General features: G+C 44.3%; 1 protein-coding gene across 4 annotated transcripts in view; it reads left to right on the forward strand.

Annotated features, from left to right (window-relative positions):
* Rasgef1b (RasGEF domain family member 1B) overlaps positions 1-21513 on the forward strand; it is a 492122-nt gene that overhangs the window by 77400 nt on the left and 393209 nt on the right. For 2 of the 4 annotated variants that reach the window (XM_075942478.1, XM_075942477.1), the window contains exon 2: positions 15657-15704. The exons of the other annotated variants lie outside the window; for them this stretch is intronic. In XM_075942478.1, coding sequence (XP_075798593.1) covers positions 15657-15704 — 48 coding nt within the window. The remainder of the gene's footprint in view (positions 1-15656; positions 15705-21513) is intronic. 4 annotated transcript variants of the gene reach the window in all.

A 21513-nucleotide genomic window follows, 5' to 3' on the forward strand; every position in this document is an offset into this window, starting at 1 on the left:
ATTTTTGGAAATGTGCCAGGCTGTGCACATATTACAAAAACAATTGTCCAAGATTCTTTCCCGTTCTCTCATACTGGAGGTAAATAAATCTGGTGATGTCTGCACCTTCCTCATGGTCCATGTGTCGCTGCTGTGCCCCACTGCTCTTGGCCAGACCCTTTTCCTCCCATAGCCAGAGGTCAGTCCAAGGGTTTCCAAACATTGGAACCTTGCAGAATATTTGTGTGGGTTCATGGCCTTTAAAACAGAAAGAAGTTCCTTTTATATGCTTGTATTTATTTGGGGAATGTGACTGATAGTTGGAAAAGGAAAAGAGAGAGTAAACAAAGAATGGAGAAGGATGTAGTAAGAAGTCTTCATAATGTGGCCTTGAATCAGAAAAGACCAAGGTCAACGTTCTTCTTTTACGAACACAGGCCATGTAAAGGCAGCTGTTGAACCTCACCAGACACTAGGCTCTACTTTCATGTGTTCTTAGATAAGCTTATCCTAGGCTGAGTTATTTGAGAATTGTATTTGAGAAATGGCCAGGAAACACTACATGAAGAGGATACCATAGGTGACCTCCACAGCTAAGGCCACCACTATCATTGCTAGTGTTTCCTGTCTGGTGTACCATGGCAGAAACTGTGCTGGGTGGTTTAGGGACTTTTCTCACTTAACCCTAGAGCATCCCTATGAATGTGTCCCTGTGCCTGACCGAGATGGTGGTTAGTAGCTACCCTGTTTCAGATGAAGAAACTAAGGGTCAGAAACCTTGAATGATGGAGCCAATGACATGCAAATAGAAACCCTGAATGATGGAGCCAATGACGTGCAAATAGAAACCCTGAATAATGGAGCCAATGATGTGCAAATAGAAACCCTGAATGATGGAGCCAATGACATGCAAATAGAAACCCTGAATGATGGAGCCAATGACGTGCAAACAGAAATGTAGCAGAGCTCAGACTTGAAGACGGCATTCTCTAACTCAACAAAAAATGTTGACAAAACTTCAGTTTAATCACCCAAGGGACTGTAGGTAGTGGCAGCCCCAGGAGACCTGAAAGTGAAAGTCACCCACCAGCTTAGCATTGTCTGGAGGGTTCCGAGACCCATAACGTGCTTTCAGTGGTACCATAGAAGTGCCAGGTGGGGCAAGGAAAGCTTTGTGATACAGAATTGGGAACTCTCCTGTTGGAGGCCAAAGCCCCTCTGAGAGTTCTTTAAAGAGCGGCAGACTTAATAGGAATGGGTAGGTAGACAGCTATAGTCCCGAAGCCACAGCAGGGTGCCTTGAAACTTTGGGAAGTAGAATCCCCTTTATAGTTGTGGGACCAGCACAGCACAGAACTGGCTGGGAGTGGTGGATGCGCAGGCAGGTGGGAGTGAAGGGTTTCTCACAGTAAGACATGGTTGGAGAATCCTAATAGAAGCTCAGTGACGGAGAAGGCAGCCGAGAGGAAGTGAACCTTATTCTATGTGACTTTGAACTCTACTTGTGAAGCAATCAGGCTTCTCTCATTTAGAAGAACCCCTCAGGAGGAATTTTTAAAGGGCCCTGTCATTGTCTAGACTTTTTGCATGTCGATTTTCATTATCTTGAGATACTCCTCAAGTGGGGAGCTAAGGTAGTAAATGTTTATGTCTTCAACCATTTTAGAAAATGTAGGTTGGTTATTTGGAAATTAGATTCTCTGATTCAGTTTTTAGATAAAAATTCTAGATTCTTCTTTTGATAAAGTAGGCTCTCTGCTGATTTGCAAGCTTACATCTGAGTTACAAAACTGTGCCTCATTTTCCTCTGTATTTGCCCTTCACTTTCGGCTGCCATAGTCAGGCAGATAGAAAGCACAAGGATGCCTTTCTTGCATCTGTAATGGAAGCCTTAGCAGCAGACAATAATTGCTCTGTGTCTGTCAAACAGAGGCATTCACCAACTAATTAAATGGGAAAATTAGAAGATCAATATCTATACTTCAAAAGATCCTGTATTTAAAAGATTCACTATAGAAGTGTGTGTGTGTGTATGTGTGTGTGTGTGTGTGTGTTTAAGTGTGTACATGCACTTGCATGGGCTCATGTGTATGTGTGTGTGTGTGTGTATGTGTATACTCCACCAGGTACATGCAGAGACCAGAGGCTGATGTCAGGGTATCTTCCTCAATTGTATCTCTAGTTTTTTGATACTTTTTTGATACCTGGAGCTCACCAGATCAGCTAGACTGGCTAGCTAGTGAATCCCTAAGCTCTGCCTGGCTCCACATACTCCCCCCAGAACTAGGGTAGATCTGTAGAAGTGCTGCCTTATTAAGTGGATGCTAGGGTTTTGCAGGTTCTGCGGAGAAGATCAATATCTGTATCTTCTAGATCAATATCTATATCTTCTTTTACCACAAAGCCATCTTACAGCCCCTCATTATAGGATTTTTTGTGTATAGGGTTATTGCTTGGCCATTAAAACAAAGTGCACATTTGTATAGATTTAATTATTTCAAAATGACTAAAGGCATAGAGCTAGGAGCCACTATCAGTGGGACATCAGTTGGGAATAGAGATGAACTTCTCTAGAGTTAGAATGTGATTCAAGTGAAAAGGTAGATTTGTTTTATAGAATGCCTCACAGGTGTAACTTACCGAACATGCTTACCTGGGGTTTATGCGATCCTGCATACCACCTTTCTTCTACCTGGTGGCCTTTGTTTACTTCTATAGCGATGAGGATTGAACCGCTGCCACTGAGCTGTACCACCAGCACCTAGGCTGACCTTGAACTCACTCTGTAGCCCATGTTGTGGCCTTGAACTTAACCTTCCTGCTTCAGTCTTCCAAACAGCTGGAATTATAGCCATGCCCCAGCCATAGTCATGACTGTCTTAAATTTTCTTTTGAAAAATATGTCCTGTCTAATAATAGAACATAAATGGTATCCAAAAATTGTCTTATTAGATAAGTAGAGGAGTCTTAGGGATGGCGAAGATGGAGGGCAAAGGCAGACATTCGGAAACCAGCAGGGTCAGGACCTACAAAATGGCCCTATAAAAGGCAGATGTGCTGAGGGTTTAAGAAGTGTCTATGCGTAGGCTACAGAACAAAGACACAGGAAGGGTTCTGGGCGTACAGAGTAGCAGGTAGCTACCTCCCAAAACTCACAGCTGACCCTTTCCAAAAGGGACTCTTAGCAAGCAGAATATGTGTTAACTGCTCTCAGAAAAGGCTTGTTGAAGGAGCTCAGCTGAAGTGAAGGTTCTGGATTGCTTGTGGATTTTACCTGTTCTCTTAATCTATGTTCCCAGTTGACACAGGCCATCAAGAGCTAGCTGTATTCTGCTCTTCTTTTAAAAAGTATGAAGAATATTTAATCATAACTGAATCACACTAATAGAAATTTTAATGAAACAGGGTCTAGCCCAGATGGGGAGGCAGCATAAGGAACTAGAGAGTGTGAATGTCCCTCTGGGTACCCTCTGCACTGACGAGAGTTTTTAGAACTTAAATTTAGTATTTAATCCAAAGAGCTCATTGGGGCTTCATAAGTGCAGTTTAATTTAAAGGCTATGCCACATGGGTGGTGCAGAAGGCACAGGCTTTCGGGGACTTAAAATCATTCTTAGAATCCAGATAGAATACAGACAAAAAATCCTTGAAAATATGCTCATTTAAATTTGTTTCCCATCTCTGGACAGTGTTCACTGCCTATAGACCCAGTCTTCCTTGGGAGTAAGTAAGTCTATTCACAGAGTAAGTGAGGCTGGGGTTTGGGAATTGAAGGGTGACCTTGAGAAGCATAATGATCCAAATTCACTGAAAGTGAGTAACTCCCAGACGAGAAGATTAGATAAGTACGGATTTCCCCCACACTAATTCATGGAGCCAGTACAGTAGTAATTACAATCTGGTCGGGACAAGTAGTTAATCTGCAGGAATAGTCAAGCATTTACAAAGGCAATTTTGAAAGCCTGTTGCGAGATGCTCTCCCTATTAGATCTTAAACCATGAAAAACTGTGATCGTTAAAATGTTTCGGTGCTCAGCCATAAATTGGAAAATATGTAATTCATTTATTGTTGCAGGTGTCTGCCTGTTTCCTCTTGTGGGGTACCATAAACGCTGCAAATGTTTGTGACCGTCTCATCTTATTGGTAGTCTCCCTTGTAAAAAGGCTTAATATAGCCTTCCCTCCCCCTTTCCAAGGATGGCAGGGAAAAAAAAAAACTAGATTAGCCTCAAAGAAAAGGCACAAGGAAATATTTTTTAAAGAACAATGGCACCTCACATAAAAAGTTAATTACGGGATCCCAGAGAGCATGCCAAGCAGCGGCAAAGGCTGCTGCTCCTATCAATTCTGTAGGAAGGACTTGTTAGCGATTTGGGCGGAAAATCCATTTACACCAGCTAGCAACATCAACACCAAATGGATTACATAATTAAACATAAAAATTAAACCACAAAGGACCTAACCTGAAGTTTTCTCAGACTCCAGCAGAGGCAGACTTTTATGGGCTTGGGGTCTAAAAGGATTGTTGCTCTGCTTCAGTGTGCCTGATGATTGACAGCAACCTCCTGGTCCTGTCCGGCGCCATGTGCTCACGGTGCCTGGTCCACGGTGGGTCTGTCACGACTGGGTAGCGGATGCGGATGCAGGAGTGGATATGTGGACCCTTTAATATGCTGTGCTGTGGGAGTCTCTGGGCATGTTCTCTGAACCCTGGACGGAGAAGCTACAAAAGCCTTGAAGACCATCGAGCATCTCTTTTACACTTCACGGCTGTGTTCCATGTGTTCCTGGACAGAAAGCATGGGGGAAGGGTGAGCTCTCAGAATCAAAAGAGTTGACAATAAAGCCCTTCCAAGGACAGAGGCTGAGAGTGTTCTAAGTGATCTCCGAGCAATCACGATCATTCTCTTCCTGTGGCGGCATATAAAATGGTGGCTTCCTAGGCTTCGTGTCCTTTCTCTGGCTAGAATGGTCATGGAGAGCCAAGAGCTAGGAAAGAAACCCTTCCATTTCATCTCTTTCCTTCTGCCTCCTACAGGGATTGGTGGACTCAAGCCTTGTAGTCTCGGCTGGCTCCTGTAGCTTCCTGAGCTGGGTCTGCCTGGTTCTCCAAGACACCTCTTAATACAGCCCAAGCCTGTTTCAGAGTAAAACTGTAGAAATGTTGCTTGGAAAGATGAATAAATGTTCATTACACATCTTCAGAAAGCAGTATAGAAGAATTCTAAGGCATTACCCTTGATTTGGAGATTCTCAGACGAGACTATCTCGTTTCTAGTAACATTCTCGTTGTTGCTTTGCTATCACGGAGTGCTCAGTCTTCAATTCCCACGAATTCACCTTAGTGATACAGGAATGCAGAATACATCATAGTCGTTTGTCTTGCCTGTATCCGTGAGCCGAGCTCATCAGTGTTTCATTTTGAGAATGCCTTCTTCCCCTCTGCACTATGGAGCTATTAATAGCAACGAGAGCTTCCTAGCTTTAGTCAGCCACGTGGCTGAGAGCGATGTTTTAAGGAGATGGGAAGGAGTCTTCTCCCCAGTAATTTGTCTGCTGGGAGGTTCACTCCTTCAAAACTCTTCTCTTTGTAGCTGACATGGCTTGTGGTAGGGCCGCTGTGAAGGAGTAAAGGAGGCGGTCCACAGAGACAGTGAGGACCTGGAGACTAGGGCTCAGGCCCGCGCTTCCCGCCATCTGGGAGGAGTGGTCAGCTCTACCGGAAAGCACTAAAAGGCTGGTCAGCACCACAGCTCCAAATGAGGCCCAGGAGCAGTCCAGGAAGAATAGAAGCTGTGAATAGAGAGAGCAGGCAGCAAGGGAAATGGAAGCTGCCTAAGGTAGTGGCAAAGAGGGGCAACTTCCCGAAGCGACTGTTCTGCTTGTGGCCAGATAAATGGAGGGATGAGGTGTGTTCTGTGTGTGCAGTTGGATATCCTGCTTAGAGAGGAAGAGAATCTAGAAGGCAATGGTGCTCACCTGGGTGACCCACTGAGGCAGGAAAGGGTGTTTTGACACATGGCACACTACAGAAAAACCTTGAGGCTGTTATGATAAATGGCATAGCCAGTTAGAAAATGGCGAATGCTGCAGTATTCCACTTATACGAACCTCCCAGAGCCTTCAGAAGTGCAGAGATAGGATGTGGCGTGGAGGGTACCAGAGACTGAAGGGAAAGGTACATAGGGGGTTAACTAACTGTGGAATCCCAGCAGAAGAGAGAAAGGCTCTGAAGGCTGTGCAGCCATGTAACACACTTAACACTACTGTAGCTCTCAAAATGGCTCAGATGCTGATGCTCATGTTTGATGTATTTCACTAGAATTATTATTACTTTTATTAAATCAGAGATTATCTAGAAGAAGAGAGAAGGATGGGCATCTTTGAAGACAAGCTGGCCGAATTCAAACCCAGGCAGAGATACTGACTGTGTGTGTGTGCTTTCAGGTGAGCCAGGGGCGTCTCTCAGCTTTGCTTTCTTTGTCTAATGGGTTAGACAAATGTGATTTTGCTTTTTCACCAACATCAGGAGATGATATAAAAGTTTACGAGTCTAGGCAGACAGGGTGCATTTGATTGTTCTAAGAGCTCAGCCTAGGGTCCCGGCCACTAGTTCATATGGAATGACTTGACCTCAGTTCTGAGTGGGGTCTCCAGAAAGCAGGGTGTGACTTCATGGCAAAGTCACCAAAGACAGCATACAATGAGGTGACAGGTGTTGTTGCAAGGAACACAGAAGCAGTAACTGCAAGCTGTGTGCTTATAACATGGCGGGGGAGTTTCATCATTAAGATGAAAATCCCATTATCTGATTTGAAATACTTGATAGGTTCTTAGCATTGGGTCTATTGCAGGCAATCCAATTATTAGCATTATGGCACAGAGTGAGAATCACATTAATGACGAGAAAGACTCCATTAAGATTTGCCTAGTGTCAGTGACAGAAATCCCAAGTGGAACTGGCTTGAGCGCAGAATTTTATCATAGCTTTCCATAATGCATGTCTGCCTTGGCAGGGCCGGATTACAGCATTCAAATGTGCAGCTCTGCCTCCAGCAGCTCTCGGACTCTGCATCCAGCTGCATTGGCATCAGCTTATTCAGATCCTGATGACAGACGTGGTATGGCCATGGATGCCCTCCAGGTTATATCCTGTCAGGCTTACTTTCCTGTGTGGAACTTTCCAGTTCCTTTCCTTCTTTCTTTTCCCCCTTCCCGAACAGTACCACCCCAGACACAGTGTGTGGCGCTGAGCAAGCTAGGAGTGCCCTGGAGGAGGGCTGCTACTGAGGCAATGATGGTCTAGCACAAGGTGTTGTAGTCCATGTGGGGTGAGGTGGGCATTACTGAGTGAGGTCTTCTGATGCAGGATGTCAGAGCAATAGGTAGGATGAGCAATGCGTCTGTAGAAGGGCTGTGCCAAGGGAGATGAGGAAGGACCAGTATTCAGCTGAGGGGGTTATATGACAGACTTTTCCTGGGGACACAACACACACACACACACACACACACACACACACACACACACCTTCCCAACCTAGCAAGTGATTCCTCAACAGACCAAGAAATGAATATAACGAAAGTCTAAATTGGAAACCAATGGGTTTTATTGGTGAAGGGGTTACTCACAGGAGCGGAAACGACTTAAAGACAGCTGCATTATCGAAGTTCATCCATCAGGGCATGGGTGACCGCTCACAAAAGCTCAAAATATGGACCACACTGTGCAGCCTGTAGGCAGCTTAGCAGGTTTGACCTGAGCCATTCAGGTATCCCAGCTGGCCTTCTAGGCAGTTTGGCTGGTCTCTGCTTCTTCCAGGCAGCTGGGCTTGTCTGAGTTTCCTTTGCACAGGCTCCTTAGAGAGTCATTCCCAGCAGTCTTTCTGATTATATACTCTTGGGGAGGGAGGGGACTGGTGAATCTGTTCAGTTTCAGGAACTTCCTGAAGCTGTTTTAAATTGTTTACTTCCTGTCTTAATGAGTGTCCCTGAAGGGTGGAGTGTTTCAATCTCAGAGGAAAGTGCACTGTAACGGAATGGCAGCCCAGTATGGGTTGTAGGTAGCCATAAAGGATGAGAAAAATGTCCATGAAGATGAATGTGTTGGGATGTAGCATTGAGTGAGGTGAAGAGGGTCTGTGAGCACAGTAGGGGAATTTCATCTTGGGGAGGATGGGGATGCTGTGTCCATATGACCAGAGAGTTCTGTGGGAGGCGTCAGAACCAGGAAGGGTTTGCAGAGAGTTCCGGAGAGAATGGGAGTGGCAATAGGGATGGATATTGGTTATATGAGTAACTGTTTTAAGGATGAGGGAAGACATAATTTTCAAAGAGGAACAGGTTACAGATATGGAAGAGGAAACTCAAATCAACTGTGTGGTATTGGATTGGAATTTGAGGTATTCGTATGAATTCATGAGTTTCTAGATGGGTGGAGGTGGATAGATGGATAGGGAAAAAATGTGAAATGCAAATGTCTGCCTTCTTCGTGGAGATTGCTTTCTCTTGATGCATGTTTTTAGGGACCATTCTTGACTCAAAGGAATGCAGAAACTTTGGAGAAATGGTTGAGTAAAGAAAGGTTGGGGCTGGGAAGCCACAAGATGATCTGAAAATGTCCTGCAGAGAAGTAGGAAAGGGACCAAAGAAAGACGGGGTTGAGTCAAATGGACCTAAAAACAGTCTGAGGGCCTCTCACTGGCCACATCTGTGACAGTTCACCTTCAAAATAAACGGTGGTACCAGGTTATAAATCACAAAATAGAACATAAAAAGATGAGTTAAAGCTGGCATAAGCCGAAAGCTGTTCAGACTATGAAGGACCGTGCCTGAGTCCCTGGCCCTCTGCCTGCCATAGCATTCTGGATGATTGACAGCGGCAGTAGGTGACGGGCAGGTGAAAAGAGGCAGCCTGCTTTGACTCCTTGCCCACTGGGTTGCATTCTGGCTACTACTGTGTCTCTAGCCCTTATCTACATTACCATTCTCCCTGTCCATGGGAAACTTCCCACCATTGATATCCTGGGCTGCCCCTCCATCCCTTGTTGGTTTTCTAGATCCCGGGTCAGCCCTGAATCTCTTCCTCTACCCTGATGTACCCCAATGGATGGAAGGATACAACGCAAGTACCAGATGCTGGGCACAGAGCTGTGAGGTACAGTTGTCTGTCAGTGGTGGAAATGAGCCCACTGCTGCTCCCCAGGGTAGCATTGTCCACCTGCTGACAGAGCCGGGCTCTGAGTTGGCTTCTGACCAAAGGTGCAGAAGAGAATAGAATTGAGAAAGGACATCCAGAAGGGCCTGAAAGCCACCCAGGGGGACCACGGAGAGGTTTGTCCCAGTCATTTGCACAGACACTGCTCTGAAACAGAGGGTGCAGGGCTTCTTCACTATCTATTGGAGACTATCTGCTCTCTGTCTCCCTCTGGGCAAGCAGGGAATGGTCTTGCATCATAAAATAATCTCAGTTCAAAACATCATTGATCTTTTGGGTTCAATTGCCTTTGTGATTTCTTTGAAAGAAGATGAGATTGGAAAAAATAAACAAAAGCCAGAAGTCAGGAAATATGTTCTTCCATTGCTCTTCAAGGCTCTCTGCAGAGTTAGCCACCCACAGTCATTAGGTAGCCAGTGCTTATTTCTAGAACTTTCCGTTCACCCATTTTCTTTCTGTGCTGTTTTAGAAAGTAAGCAACAGAAGGCCATGTATAATGGGAGGCTTTGTTAATGTCCTATCAGCTGAGGTGTCTTTGGTCCAGCCCCTGAACACAGGGTGACACTTCAAAGTATATCTTGATAAGAGAACAGTCTTCTCTGCCCGTGAGTAGGTAATTGTCGTATTTGCAGGGTGACCCTATTACATTACCCTGCAGCTTTCAATTATGGGAACGTAGACCAGAGCTTGCATTTAAGAATGCGCCTTTGTCAGTTTCATCTTGGGGTTGAAATTGGATTCTCTAATGTTGGTAGAGCAAACTGAAACATTACCCAATTCTGCTAAAAGAGCAGAGGGCTCACGAGCTCGAGTCGTCTCAGCGAGCGGTCAGGATCCTTGGCAGGGAAATCGAATGGTCTTTGCTGAAAAAGGTCAATTAATATCCTTTTGGTTCCCGTTGAAGTCACACATGCAGTGATCTTGACCCTAATTGGAGAAATAGGTATCAGAACACGCATTTCCATTAGAAAGTTTGGAAAACATAATCGTACTCACTTCTTGCTGTTTGGATCACTGAAGTAGAGAATTCGCTGCTTTAGTTAACACCACTCAGTAAGAGTTAGTGTCAGAATCCTGCAGCAGCAACAGCTTACTATAATTTTATTGTTGGTTTCATTTATAATTTTTTATGCTGCCTCTCGATTATGTGCACACATGTGGGGGCTGGGGGTAGGGGATGGTGTGTGTGCATGTGTGCATGTTTTCACTGTTAGCCTGAAAGGTGGGTTGGTTTTTGTTTAAATGTCTTGAAGTCTACGAAAAAAAACCATTTCTAGGCAAAGTTTGAATTAGGCCCACCTGACTTATCAACATCGCTGCTGTGTGTGGCTCACGAATGCAGTTCCCTTCACCCTGCTCCACCCCAAGCCACCCCGCTCCCCTTCCCCTGCTGCCATTCATGTGTTAAAGGCAGAGAAAACTTTCAGAGCTTTGGCCATGGGTGCCAGCTCGGTTCTCACTTGACCAACTTGGTGGTGAGGTTCTAATCTACCGCCTCTTCTCTGACGCTTTCTGTCCTTCCTTTGAGACAGCTCTGCACACAGCGCAGCTCCTCTTGTTCTCTGGGCTCAGCTAATTCTTCCTTGGGGAACTTTCCTCAGATAGCTGGTGCAGCGTTTTCAGACCCCAGGGTTTTAGGTTTGATAGGCTGGCTGGGATCTGGTTCTAGCATTTTGGGGCAAGTGTGGGTTTTTGTAAATTACTGAGCTACCTTCTCCTCAGCCTTCTCGTCCATAAAACCTGCACAGTAATCAATTACCCTGCCTTTCAGCCATGCGTGTGGGTTACATGCCTCCAAGAGTCTCGGCTGGAAGGTGCAGTAAGCATGTTTAACATCTTTCTTTCCCGTCCCATCTTTTCCAATTTTTACTCAACTGTTTGAGAAAAACACAGACTAGTTTTATGTCAGTTTGATACACGCTAGGGGGGAACACCAATTGTGAAAATACCTCCTTAAGATCAGGCTGTGGGCAGGCCTATAGAGCATTTTCTCCATTAGTGACTGATGGGGGAGGGCCCAACCCATTGTGGGTGGGGTCATCCCTGGCATGGTGGTCCCGGGTTCCATAACAAAGCAGGCTGAGCAAGCCAGGAAGAAGCACACGTCATGGCCTCTGCATCAGTTCCTGCCTTCTGGTTCCTGCCCTGTGTGAGTACCTGTGTTAACTTCCTTCAGCGACGGACTATGACATGTGGAAATGTAAGCCAGATAAACCCTTTTCCTCCCTAAGGTGCTTCAGTCATAGAGTTTCATCATAGCAATAGTGACTGAACTAAGACAGCCGGCTGACAGTAGGTGGTAGCCTGGGCTCACGGAGAGCCCATGGAAGTGAGCGGGCCTGGGAAGTGGCTCCATGGCTTTCTCTGCCGATTCCACTTCTCCAGCAGGAGTCTAAAGTCACTTTGTGTGTGGCTGCTGAAGGTCACAGTGATTTGGAGATGACCTGAGAAAGGAAAATGAAGGCGTTCAGGTGGGAAAGGTGGGAGACACATCAACAGTAAATCAGCACCCTGAAATTCAGGACGCCTGCATTTCCATTGTAGTCTATCCTCTTCAAATTAAGTATGCCCTTCTGAAGATGCTATTGTTAGAAATACCATATATGAAAAAAATGACAGTTTCTGGGAAAATGTTATTATTTTCTACTTTAATTGTTAATATTGTGATAGTTTATGTTTTTGGCAATCTCACAGCATCTTGGTTATATTTGACATCAAATGGGCCTTTGTAGTATAGCCTACAAAACTATTTTTACAGAAAAACATAAACTATAAAGTCTAATTTATAAAAGAAAAATTTCAAGTGCTACCAACTCACTTCAAGGGGACTGTGATGCCCAGTGTATGTGGCTCGGGTGGTCTAACTAAGCCCAACATCATTCTAGCTAGAGCAATCTTTCACCATGAGAGACCCAAGACTCATTTCACCTCAAGTGGAGATGGCATTCTTTTTTCAAGAAGTGAGCCAGGGCAATAGCACAAGCACAAGCAAGCACAGGCAAAGTCACAGTGAATACGCAAAATTGGCCAAAACAACCTGCCAGTGGACCAGACGCACAGTAACTAATGGTGCACTCCTAGCCAATCACAACATGCCAGCAGCGAGAGCTAGTTTCAAAAGGACCAACCAAAAAAAGTTCCTGTGGCAGCTTAATTTCCCCAACCCCATAAAACCCCCGATTCTTTTACAATCAATAGTCTTTACACTGAGCTCTCTCGGAGTCTGTGTCGTTGCCTCCACGTCTGGTCTTCTCACCCCCAGCCTCCCCCATGGGATCGCACAAGGGCAGCAGCAACAAGCCCCAGCATAGAAGCAGCTCAGCTTTTAATCTTTCTTATCAATGATGGAAAACTTTTTTCTTGAAGTCGTCTTAGCTATTATGATGAGGAGTGATACACAAAGATCCTATTCATAGATTCATGGTGTTTAATATGATAAAGAAGTACAATAAAATTTCTAAAAGGAAGCAAAAATAGGATTTCTGTGCTTGCATTTGTCAGTTGGCATTGTTAGGAAAGATTGCAGGTCTGTTTTAGACTAGCTGGAGTCATTCGATAACTGTTCACCTGCTTTCGCTCTTCCTGGTCACCCACAGGCTCCGATCAAAGTAGGGTTGTTAATAGGCATTTAACAGGGAGAGGAGCAGGTCCATTTGTCTGTGTTCTTCACAGAGAAGGGAGGGACGATGGCACCGGCTCCCAGTATTTTCCCACTCATCATTCTCAGCAGCTGTCACCCTTATACATGTGATTCCGAGATTATGATAAGGCCACATACCAGCTGAGCTTCTCAAATGCCTGCTCCATCTTAGACACCAGCATGCTCTTCACAAGCTCCTGTGCTGAAGGCTTGGTAGCTAACAGAACAGTGTTCAGGGGTGGGGCCTCTGGGAAGTGATTGGATTGTTGTTGTAATGTGTGCGGCAGGACTACGTTCCTGGCACCCGGCCGCCCGCATGGCTAGATTATGCCCCAAAATAATTGGGCGCCACTCTGTAGTAATCCCAGTGGCGGGGCTGTGTTCCCGCCCAGCTCCGCACGGCTAGCTTTATACCCAAAATAATTACACGGAAACTGTATTCTCTTAAACACTGCCTGGCCCATTAGTTCCAGCCTCTTATTGGCTATCTCTTAAATATTGATCTAACCCATTTCTAATAATCTGTGTAGCCCACAAGATGGCTTACCAGGGAAGACCTTAACCTGCGTCTGTATGGAGTGGGAGAATCATGGCGACTCTCTGAATCGGCTTCTTTCTCCCAGCATTCTGTTCTGTCTACTCGGCCTTCCTAATTTTCTGTCCTATTAAAGGGCCAGGGCGGTCTCTTTATTTAACCAATGAAATTAACACAAAACAGAAGACTCTCCCCCATCAGATTGTGTGGGTTGTTCCTTTATCAATGGATTCTTCCACTGATGGATTCTTATTGTTTAACGTGGCACAAACTTTGAAGTGAGATCTAGTTAGAAGATGTAGGTTTCTTTGGGCATGCTTCTTTAAGTGGTGTATAATTTGTTTATGATAATCATCTCTCTCTCTCTCCTCTTTCTCTCTCCTTCCCTCCCTCTTCTCCTTCCTCCCGTCTCTCTCTTTATTTCCTCACCCATACTGTGAGCAGGTGGACTTTTCCGTCCTACCATGCAGACTCCGCTATGATGTTGGCTTTGCTTCCAGCCCAAATCTATGAGGACAAGCAACCATGGCTGAAGCCTCTGAGACCCCAAGCCACAATCACCCTTCCCTCCTATTAGGTTGTTTAGCACACGTGTTTTCAGTGGCGAAAAGTGTCTAATGTGTCTTGATTTGGAATTTCTGGACTTGGGTTTGGGAAGGTTACATGACAAGCTGTGCCCCTGGACAGTGTCTGTAAAAAGCGTGGAGTCTGAGCATCACTAACCCGAGTTCACTGTTGTAGAATGCATAGGGCTGGTGATGGAAGTCACGGTAACATAGTTTTGCTCATGGCTTTGTTGAGCCTCTGCCTTCAGGGTCACTGACTTCTTGGGAGTAGATTTGTTGGGGTCTCTATGTTAGTTTGCTGGAGCTGCCATAGAGGATGCAACAGCCAGATGATGTAAACCATAGAAATGAATTTTCTGACTCTTCTGGAGACTGGAGATCCAATATCAGGCAGTCATCAGGTCTGGCTTCCTTAGGATGAATTGCTCCCGAGCTGTAGATAGACACTCTGGTCCTCATGTGGGGTTTTCTCCTTGTATGGATACTGTTCTCCTTTCTTATGTGAATGTCACTCATTATCAGGGAGGAAGATCTGAAATTGTCTGAAATGATTATTTTAAATGCCTTTCTTTTTCCAGATGCATATCCGGGTAAGAAAAGACTTGGTTTATCTGCTGTGAACAAAGTAGGGTAAATGTGAAAGCAAATATAATATCGGAGTTACTCTCTACTCATGGCAAAGGTTAAAGGGAGTTACAAACCTAAGTGCCGCTTTCTCGTCAATATCCAGCATAACACCAAATCTATAAACTTATGCCAGGTCGTGTAAGATGGGCCTGTTACTGATATCTTAAAACTAATAAATATATATTGAAAACATTCTCAGTCCTAGTTGCTAAAAATAAATAGATATAAATAGATACAGAGCCCTTTGTGACCCAAGCCTAAAAGCATTGAGATTGCTGACTTAGGAAGACATTACTCTAGTCTTTGGTTTTGAATTAACCGATTCATCATACCCTCGAGGCTAAATATATTCACTGTCTCATACAGGAAGTTTGACTTTTGCTTTTCCTTTATGAGAAAACAACGTGCAACATTACTGGTGCAAATATTCTTGTGCAGTTCAATGCCTGCTTTTCTTTCACTAGTCCCCAGTCAGTACAGAGCTTCGTGAACAACCTTGAGGAAAAGGCCCTTAAATACAAGCTTTGGTCCCTAAGCACTTTGCTTCCGTCTACTGCGGACACGTTTTATGAGCAAAGTTTAACGTCTGCCCTCTAGAAATGTACTTGGAAGCCTTGCGGTACACTGGTTCATCTCTTCATTGCATGCATCTGCTTTCTTTTCCTCTAATGTTCAGAACTTTTGTCTCCTTCCTGTGCCTTGCCCCCTGCCACCGCTTGCTTTCATTCCCCCTCTTCTTTCCGTTTGCCTCATCACAGCAGTGAACCCTTCTTCATGTGTTACAGTTGGTGGTTTCTGTGGCGTCCTCCAGGAGAAGATGCTGAACTGGTAACTGTGTGCGAGGTGGTAACTGTGAGCGAGGCATTGACAAGCGCAAACTTTGCTCCGCCTTGTCGCCTCTTAGGCTTGCACAGGCTGGCATTCAGTGAGGAAAACCCTGTCTAGGCTGTGTTGCTGGACTTCTGGTGGTTTTGATGGAAACTTAAGGAAATGGGCTTTAACTCAAAACTTTCGCCTTCTAGAAGAAAGGGCTGTAGCATAAATTCTACAGTTGTGTGCATTCTTCATAGATTTTTTTTCTCGTTTGTCCTCTAGTCGAAAAGCCATTCCCAAGTTGGCCTGAAGTCAAGCACAAAGCAAAAGGTATGTTTTTTTCTTGTGCTTTTTTTTTCTTCATTGAACACCTAACGATTCTTGCTGGTGTACAGGGATATTTGTTTTTGGAAGGCCGAGATGTCCCTAGAGATAAAGTCCTTTTTCATTTTCATTTCTTTTGCTTTCGCAGTGGTAAAACTGAAATGGGAGCAAGAGCCTTGAAATGTTTCAGGGCTAGAGAGATGTGTTGGTTCTTTTATCATCATCATCATCATCATCATCATCATCATCATCATCATTATTTGAGACAGGGTTCCTCTGTGTGGCAGTCCTAGCCCATTGTGAGTGGGGCTATGCCTGGAATGGTGGTCCTGGGTTCTATAAGAAAGCAGGCTGAACAAGCCAGGGGGAGCAAGCCAGTAACGAGCACACTTCCATGGCCTTTGGAGAGAAGTTAAGGCTGCGCTTTGACAAATGGTGTCCTGAACACCGGAATTTTATCAGGAGCCGTGTCTGGGCACTGAGTTAGTCTTTCACGTCCGCTCTCACCCAGCAGGGAAAATCAGTGAGTTTACCCATTGATTTGTTATTTATAGGGCACCTGATTATATTAAACAGTATGGTGGTTGTCGGTGGTAACTTCAGCATTGGCATGTGGACCCTGCCCTCCTGGCTGTTCGTTGTAATGTAGTGTAGTAACATGATGTAACTGGGCACTTCGTCTGTTATTTCAGTGCTAATGTCAGCGGGAGAGGCAGAGATCAATCAAAGAATCTCTGTCTCCCTATTAAACACACTTGCTATTCCTAAGTATCTAACATTTAATAGTAATAATAGCAGTAAACAGAAGCAGATGTAGTGACACAGGCCTGGTGTCCCAGCACCTGCCAGGTGAGTCAAGAGCTGAAGGGCATTTTTGGCTTACATAGTAAGTTCAAGGTCAGCCAGGACTGTGTTAGACCCTGTCTCAGAAACCCAAGCCCAAACAAGACAAGACGATGACATGGAATCAGTGTTCTTTTGGCTTTGTAAACTTTAAGTAGTTACACCATTTTCATTCTGGTTTTTAAATATCAGACTTAACTGTTAATAACAGGTTTAAGCTCACATTAATTGAACAGAGGCAGAGACTTCCCATAACACCTTCTGCCTCTGCATGGGCATAGCCTTCTCCACTATCCTCACCTCACTAACGGTACATCTGCTATTGGCTAGCTACACTGAGACTTAATGATCACCCCAAAGTCTAGCTCTTTTGTTAGGGCTCCCCTGGGTGTTTGGAGATCCTGAAGGTTTGGATGGGTGTGCAGTGAGGTGTGTCTATGTTGTCTGAGGTTTCTGTCCTGCCTGGTTCCTGCAGTCGTTAAGTCCCAAAGAAATCACACAGAGGTCTACATTAGTTATAACCTGATTGGCCTAGTATCTCAGGCTTCTTATTAACTCCTACAACTTATATTAGCCCATTATTCTTATCTGTGTTAGCCACATGACTCACATCTTGCTTCTTCTGTGTCTGGACAGGACTGCAGAGGGAGCTTCCCTCTTCCCAGAATTCTCCTCTTCTCATTGGCCCGCCTCTACTTCCTGTCTGGTTGTCCCACCCATACTTCCTGCTTGGCTACTGGCCAATAAGTGTTTATTTAAAACATAATTGACAGAATATAGACAACTGACCCACACCATGTCTATCATTATACAATCAAGCTGATGACTCCACTGTCTTAAAATGCCTCGTGATTTGCATTTGATTGCTCTCTCTGCTCTTGGCGGTCACTGATCCTTACCTCCCTTTACCATGTTCCCGTTTACACAATGTCCCATAGTTGGAATCATATAGTGTGTGACATTTCCATATTTGCTTTTTTCACTTAAAAATATATATTTAGGTTTTCTTCATACATCCTTCCTGGCTTAATAGCTCATTCTTTTTTTAGTACTGAGTAATATTCCACTGTTTGGATGCCTTGAAGTGTATTCATTCATTGTTGAGGGCTAGCATATCTGATTGCATCTAATATTTTGGCAGTTAGGAAGAAAGCTGCTATAAATTTCTACCTATATATTGAGCAGAAAATTTCAACTTCTTTTGGTAAATTACCAAGGGATATGATTCCTGGGTGATATAGTTAAAATGAATTTAGTGGGTTGTTTTGTGTGTATTATCTGTGTATGTATATTTTCGTGTGTGTGTGTGCATGTGAGTGAATGTGCATGAGTGTGTGCACATCCTGTGCGTGTGTGTGTGTGTGTGTGCGCGCGTGTGTACACTGGATGGGATGGTCTGTGCTACCCACTCATTTTTGAGCCAGTGTCTCTCCCAGAGCCTGGAGCTCATTGATGAGCCAGAGTAGATGGCCAGTGAGCTCTAGGATCTGCCTGCTCCCTCCACCACCAATATCAGGGTCACAGACAGGCGTGCTGCCACGCACAGCATTGATGTGGGTGCTAGGGATCCAAACTCACACAGGATGCTTGTGCAGCAGGCGCTTTTCCAACTGTACCTCCGCAGTCAAGCTGGGGACTCTCTTTCAGAGTGGTTACACTTTCTGCATTCCTAGAAGCAGGGGGTGCACCTGTTCCTCTACAGTCTTGCTACTGGGTTTTGATCATTTTAATGGGTATGGCATCTTGTTATTTCAATTTTTGTTTCCCTGGTGATATGTTGTAGCATGATATTGGGGTTCAACTTGAAGGTCAGAAAAGCAAAACAGCCAGTCACTGGCTCTTACCTCTACCTCCGTTCAAAATGGCGATACTGCTTCCAGAATCTCAGAATGAGACTGTGTGTGAGAGCTGTCTTAGTGCTGGGAATAACGATGTGCACCACTATCACCTGGTTTCTATGGCAAACTAGTGTGGCTACTGGGATTAAAGGTGTGTGTCACCATTGCCTGCTCTGTAAGGCTGATCAGTGTAAGTGTAAGTTTACTCTCTGAACTTGAGGCCAGCTTAATTTATTAAAAGACACAGTATATGATGTGGAATATCTTCTCATGTGCTTCTTTGTCGTCTATGTATCCTTTATTGTGATGTGTCTGTTAAAAGCCTTTGCCCAAGTTTTAGCTTGATTGTTGGGTATCTGATTTGATTTATTCAATCTCTCATCAGATACATATGTTTTCAAATATCCCACAACCTCCTTCCCATGTCCTGTTTTTATATTCTCTTGGCAGTGTCTTTGCAGAGCATAAAAGTTAATTTTAATAAAGCCCATTGTATCATTTCTTTCTTTCATGGATTAAAGCCTTTGGTGGTTTCATTCTATTTTACCAAAAAGAAAAATTACTTTGCTAGAGTTAATAGAGTGTTTAAACATCCCCAGCCGTCCATTCACAAATCGTTTGTTTTTCAATGATCTCGAGTTTGCTCTATACTTTCTTCTGTCAGAATCATCTTTCCAAATCAAGTCAATTCCAGTAAATAACACTTGAATTGTGTGGCTCCAGCTCTAATCTCTCCCAGAGGTATTTGCATTTTAACAAGTAGCAGAAGCCAATAAAAGTGAATTGCAGAGGTAGAATTCTGGCATTAGCAAACAGGGCATAACTTCTTTTGTTGGTGGTGTTAAAAAGATTTTTTAATGTTTTTAATTGTGTTACTCTTCCCTCCCCTGCTCTATGGGTCTTAAGAGACAACTTGACCAAGGCAACTCTTATCAAAGGAAACATTCATCTGGGTGTGGTGGCACTGGTCCTTAATCACAGCACTCAAGGCAGAGGCAGGCAGATCTTTGAGATTGAGGTCAGCCTGCTACAGAATGAGTTCCAGGACAGCCAGGGATACACATTAAAACTCTGTCTTGAAAACCAATAATAAAAAAGGCTTGCTTACAGACCTGGTGCTGAAAGATCTATATAATGATCAAGCAGAGAGATACAGGGCCTAGTGTGGGCTTTGGAACCTCTAAGGTTTAGAACCTCCCCCATCAGTGCTGCAACATGGTCCCACCTATTTCAAGAAGGCCATGCCTCCTAATCCTTCTCAAATAGTTCCACTAACTGGCAACCAAGCATTCAAGCATGTGAGTCTATGGGGCCCATTCTCATTGAAACCACCACACTTGGTAACAGTTGACTTTTACTGTCTGCTTGCCAGTCAATATAGGACCATGTAGCTGAACTCCTAAGGCTTGGCCCCTTTCCTTTAGTGATATGCATTGCATTTCCTCTATCTTTTCATGGCTCAGTAGCTTGTGCATGCTGCACAAGACTGCAGATGAGTAGCTTCTGAAGATGCCCCTGTGCCGCAGGAGTGTGGGTAGAGGAGAACAAGACCCGGAATAGACACTTTCTCCAGGAAACACAGTGCTGTGGGAATGTGGCAGCTCTCTGAAAGGGGTCAGGCCTTGATGGGCGATTGGCTTTTCTAGCAGTAACTGTTTCAGGTGTAGGGCATAGGTAGGAACTGCTGAGGATCTCTGGTTACCTCGCAGTGCTCAGACATGCCCGTCTTAGTTGACAGTTGATCGCTAGAGGTGGGGCAGTATGTTCAGATCCTTCTATAACAGGACGTCCTGAGTCTCTGTGCTCTGTGGCATCCCTGACACTTGCCATATCCCTGCTGTCCCTAGTATCTGCCTCACATGCTCCGATGATGTTCCTGCTAGGCCTCCTTTGTTCTGACCCTTCTTTGTGTATGGTAGGAAATATGATAGACGTGTCTAGTTTTGGCGCTACCACTCCTGCCTTATGTTTCTCTTTTAATCTTAAACTTTTCATTGTCTTTGAGTATCACTGTTTGTTAGTTTGGAAGACTATCTTGATTGTCTAAAGGTTTGGCAGTTATGAATAAGATTTCTAGAAACACCCATGTACAGGTTTTTGTGTAGGCCTATCTTCCCAACTCATTTGAGCACAATTACTATCTCAACTTTTTTCTTTTTTCAAACTTTATTATTTTCCACAAATGATTCAGAGCCTCTACTGCATTTTCCATGCTTCTATTTTCTTCAAATATAATACCCAAACTCAGTGTTTCTCACACATTGCTTCCTTGGTCTCGGCCATCTAAACGTTCATGAATTAAGCCTCAAGAATGGATTATGTTCTGCTTGGAAGCTTAGAAAAGATGAACACCACATAACAAACCCAGTGTCTCTCACACATTGCTTCCTTGGTCTCAGCCATCTAAACGTTCATGAATTAAGCCTCAAGAATGGATTATGTTCTGCTTGGAAACTTAGAAGAGATGAACACCACATAACATTCGTTAACTGACAATAATTAAGTATATGTGTAGGGTCTTTGTATCTTGGATGTTTAATATTTTTGAGTTTGTTAATTTAGACAGTGAAGAAGTGGAAACCGAAGGTGAGGTTTCCAGACGGAAGACTTCCTTCCCATCCTGTCATTTGTGTTGCAGACTTCAGAAGGAGTAGTTTGAGCCTTTTGTGTCATTGCAAAGGCCTGAGGACAGATTCTAGCTTACGGGAAATTAAAAGTTGCTGCTTCAGGGAAGTGACAATTCTCCTTGAAGGTTTTGACAGGTGATGGGAAGGGGATTAGACTCCCCAGAGCGGAGTCTGTGGTGTTGCCTTTAGTCTGTATTATTTCCCCACAACCTGTAAAAGATGCCCCAGTGGCTTTCTGGGGGACCTAGTTGGAATTAACAGTACCAAAAACAGTGAAATGAGTTCATCTCAGGAGGTCATCTCTATAGGCTTAAAACAGCAGATGCTAGGCGAGGTTGCTATTTCCACTATTATTTTTCTAGAAAGGACAATGTTTTTTATATATTGATTTCCAGCATCTCAAAGTTCCCAGAGATCCAAAGCCCTTTTTGACCTCCAAGGCACCAGGCATGCTTGTGGTTCACAGACATATATGCAAGTAAAACACTCATACAAATAAATAAATGA

Source organism: Microtus pennsylvanicus, chromosome 12, assembly GCF_037038515.1.
Source record: "Microtus pennsylvanicus isolate mMicPen1 chromosome 12, mMicPen1.hap1, whole genome shotgun sequence".
NCBI lineage: Eukaryota > Metazoa > Chordata > Mammalia > Rodentia > Cricetidae > Microtus > Microtus pennsylvanicus.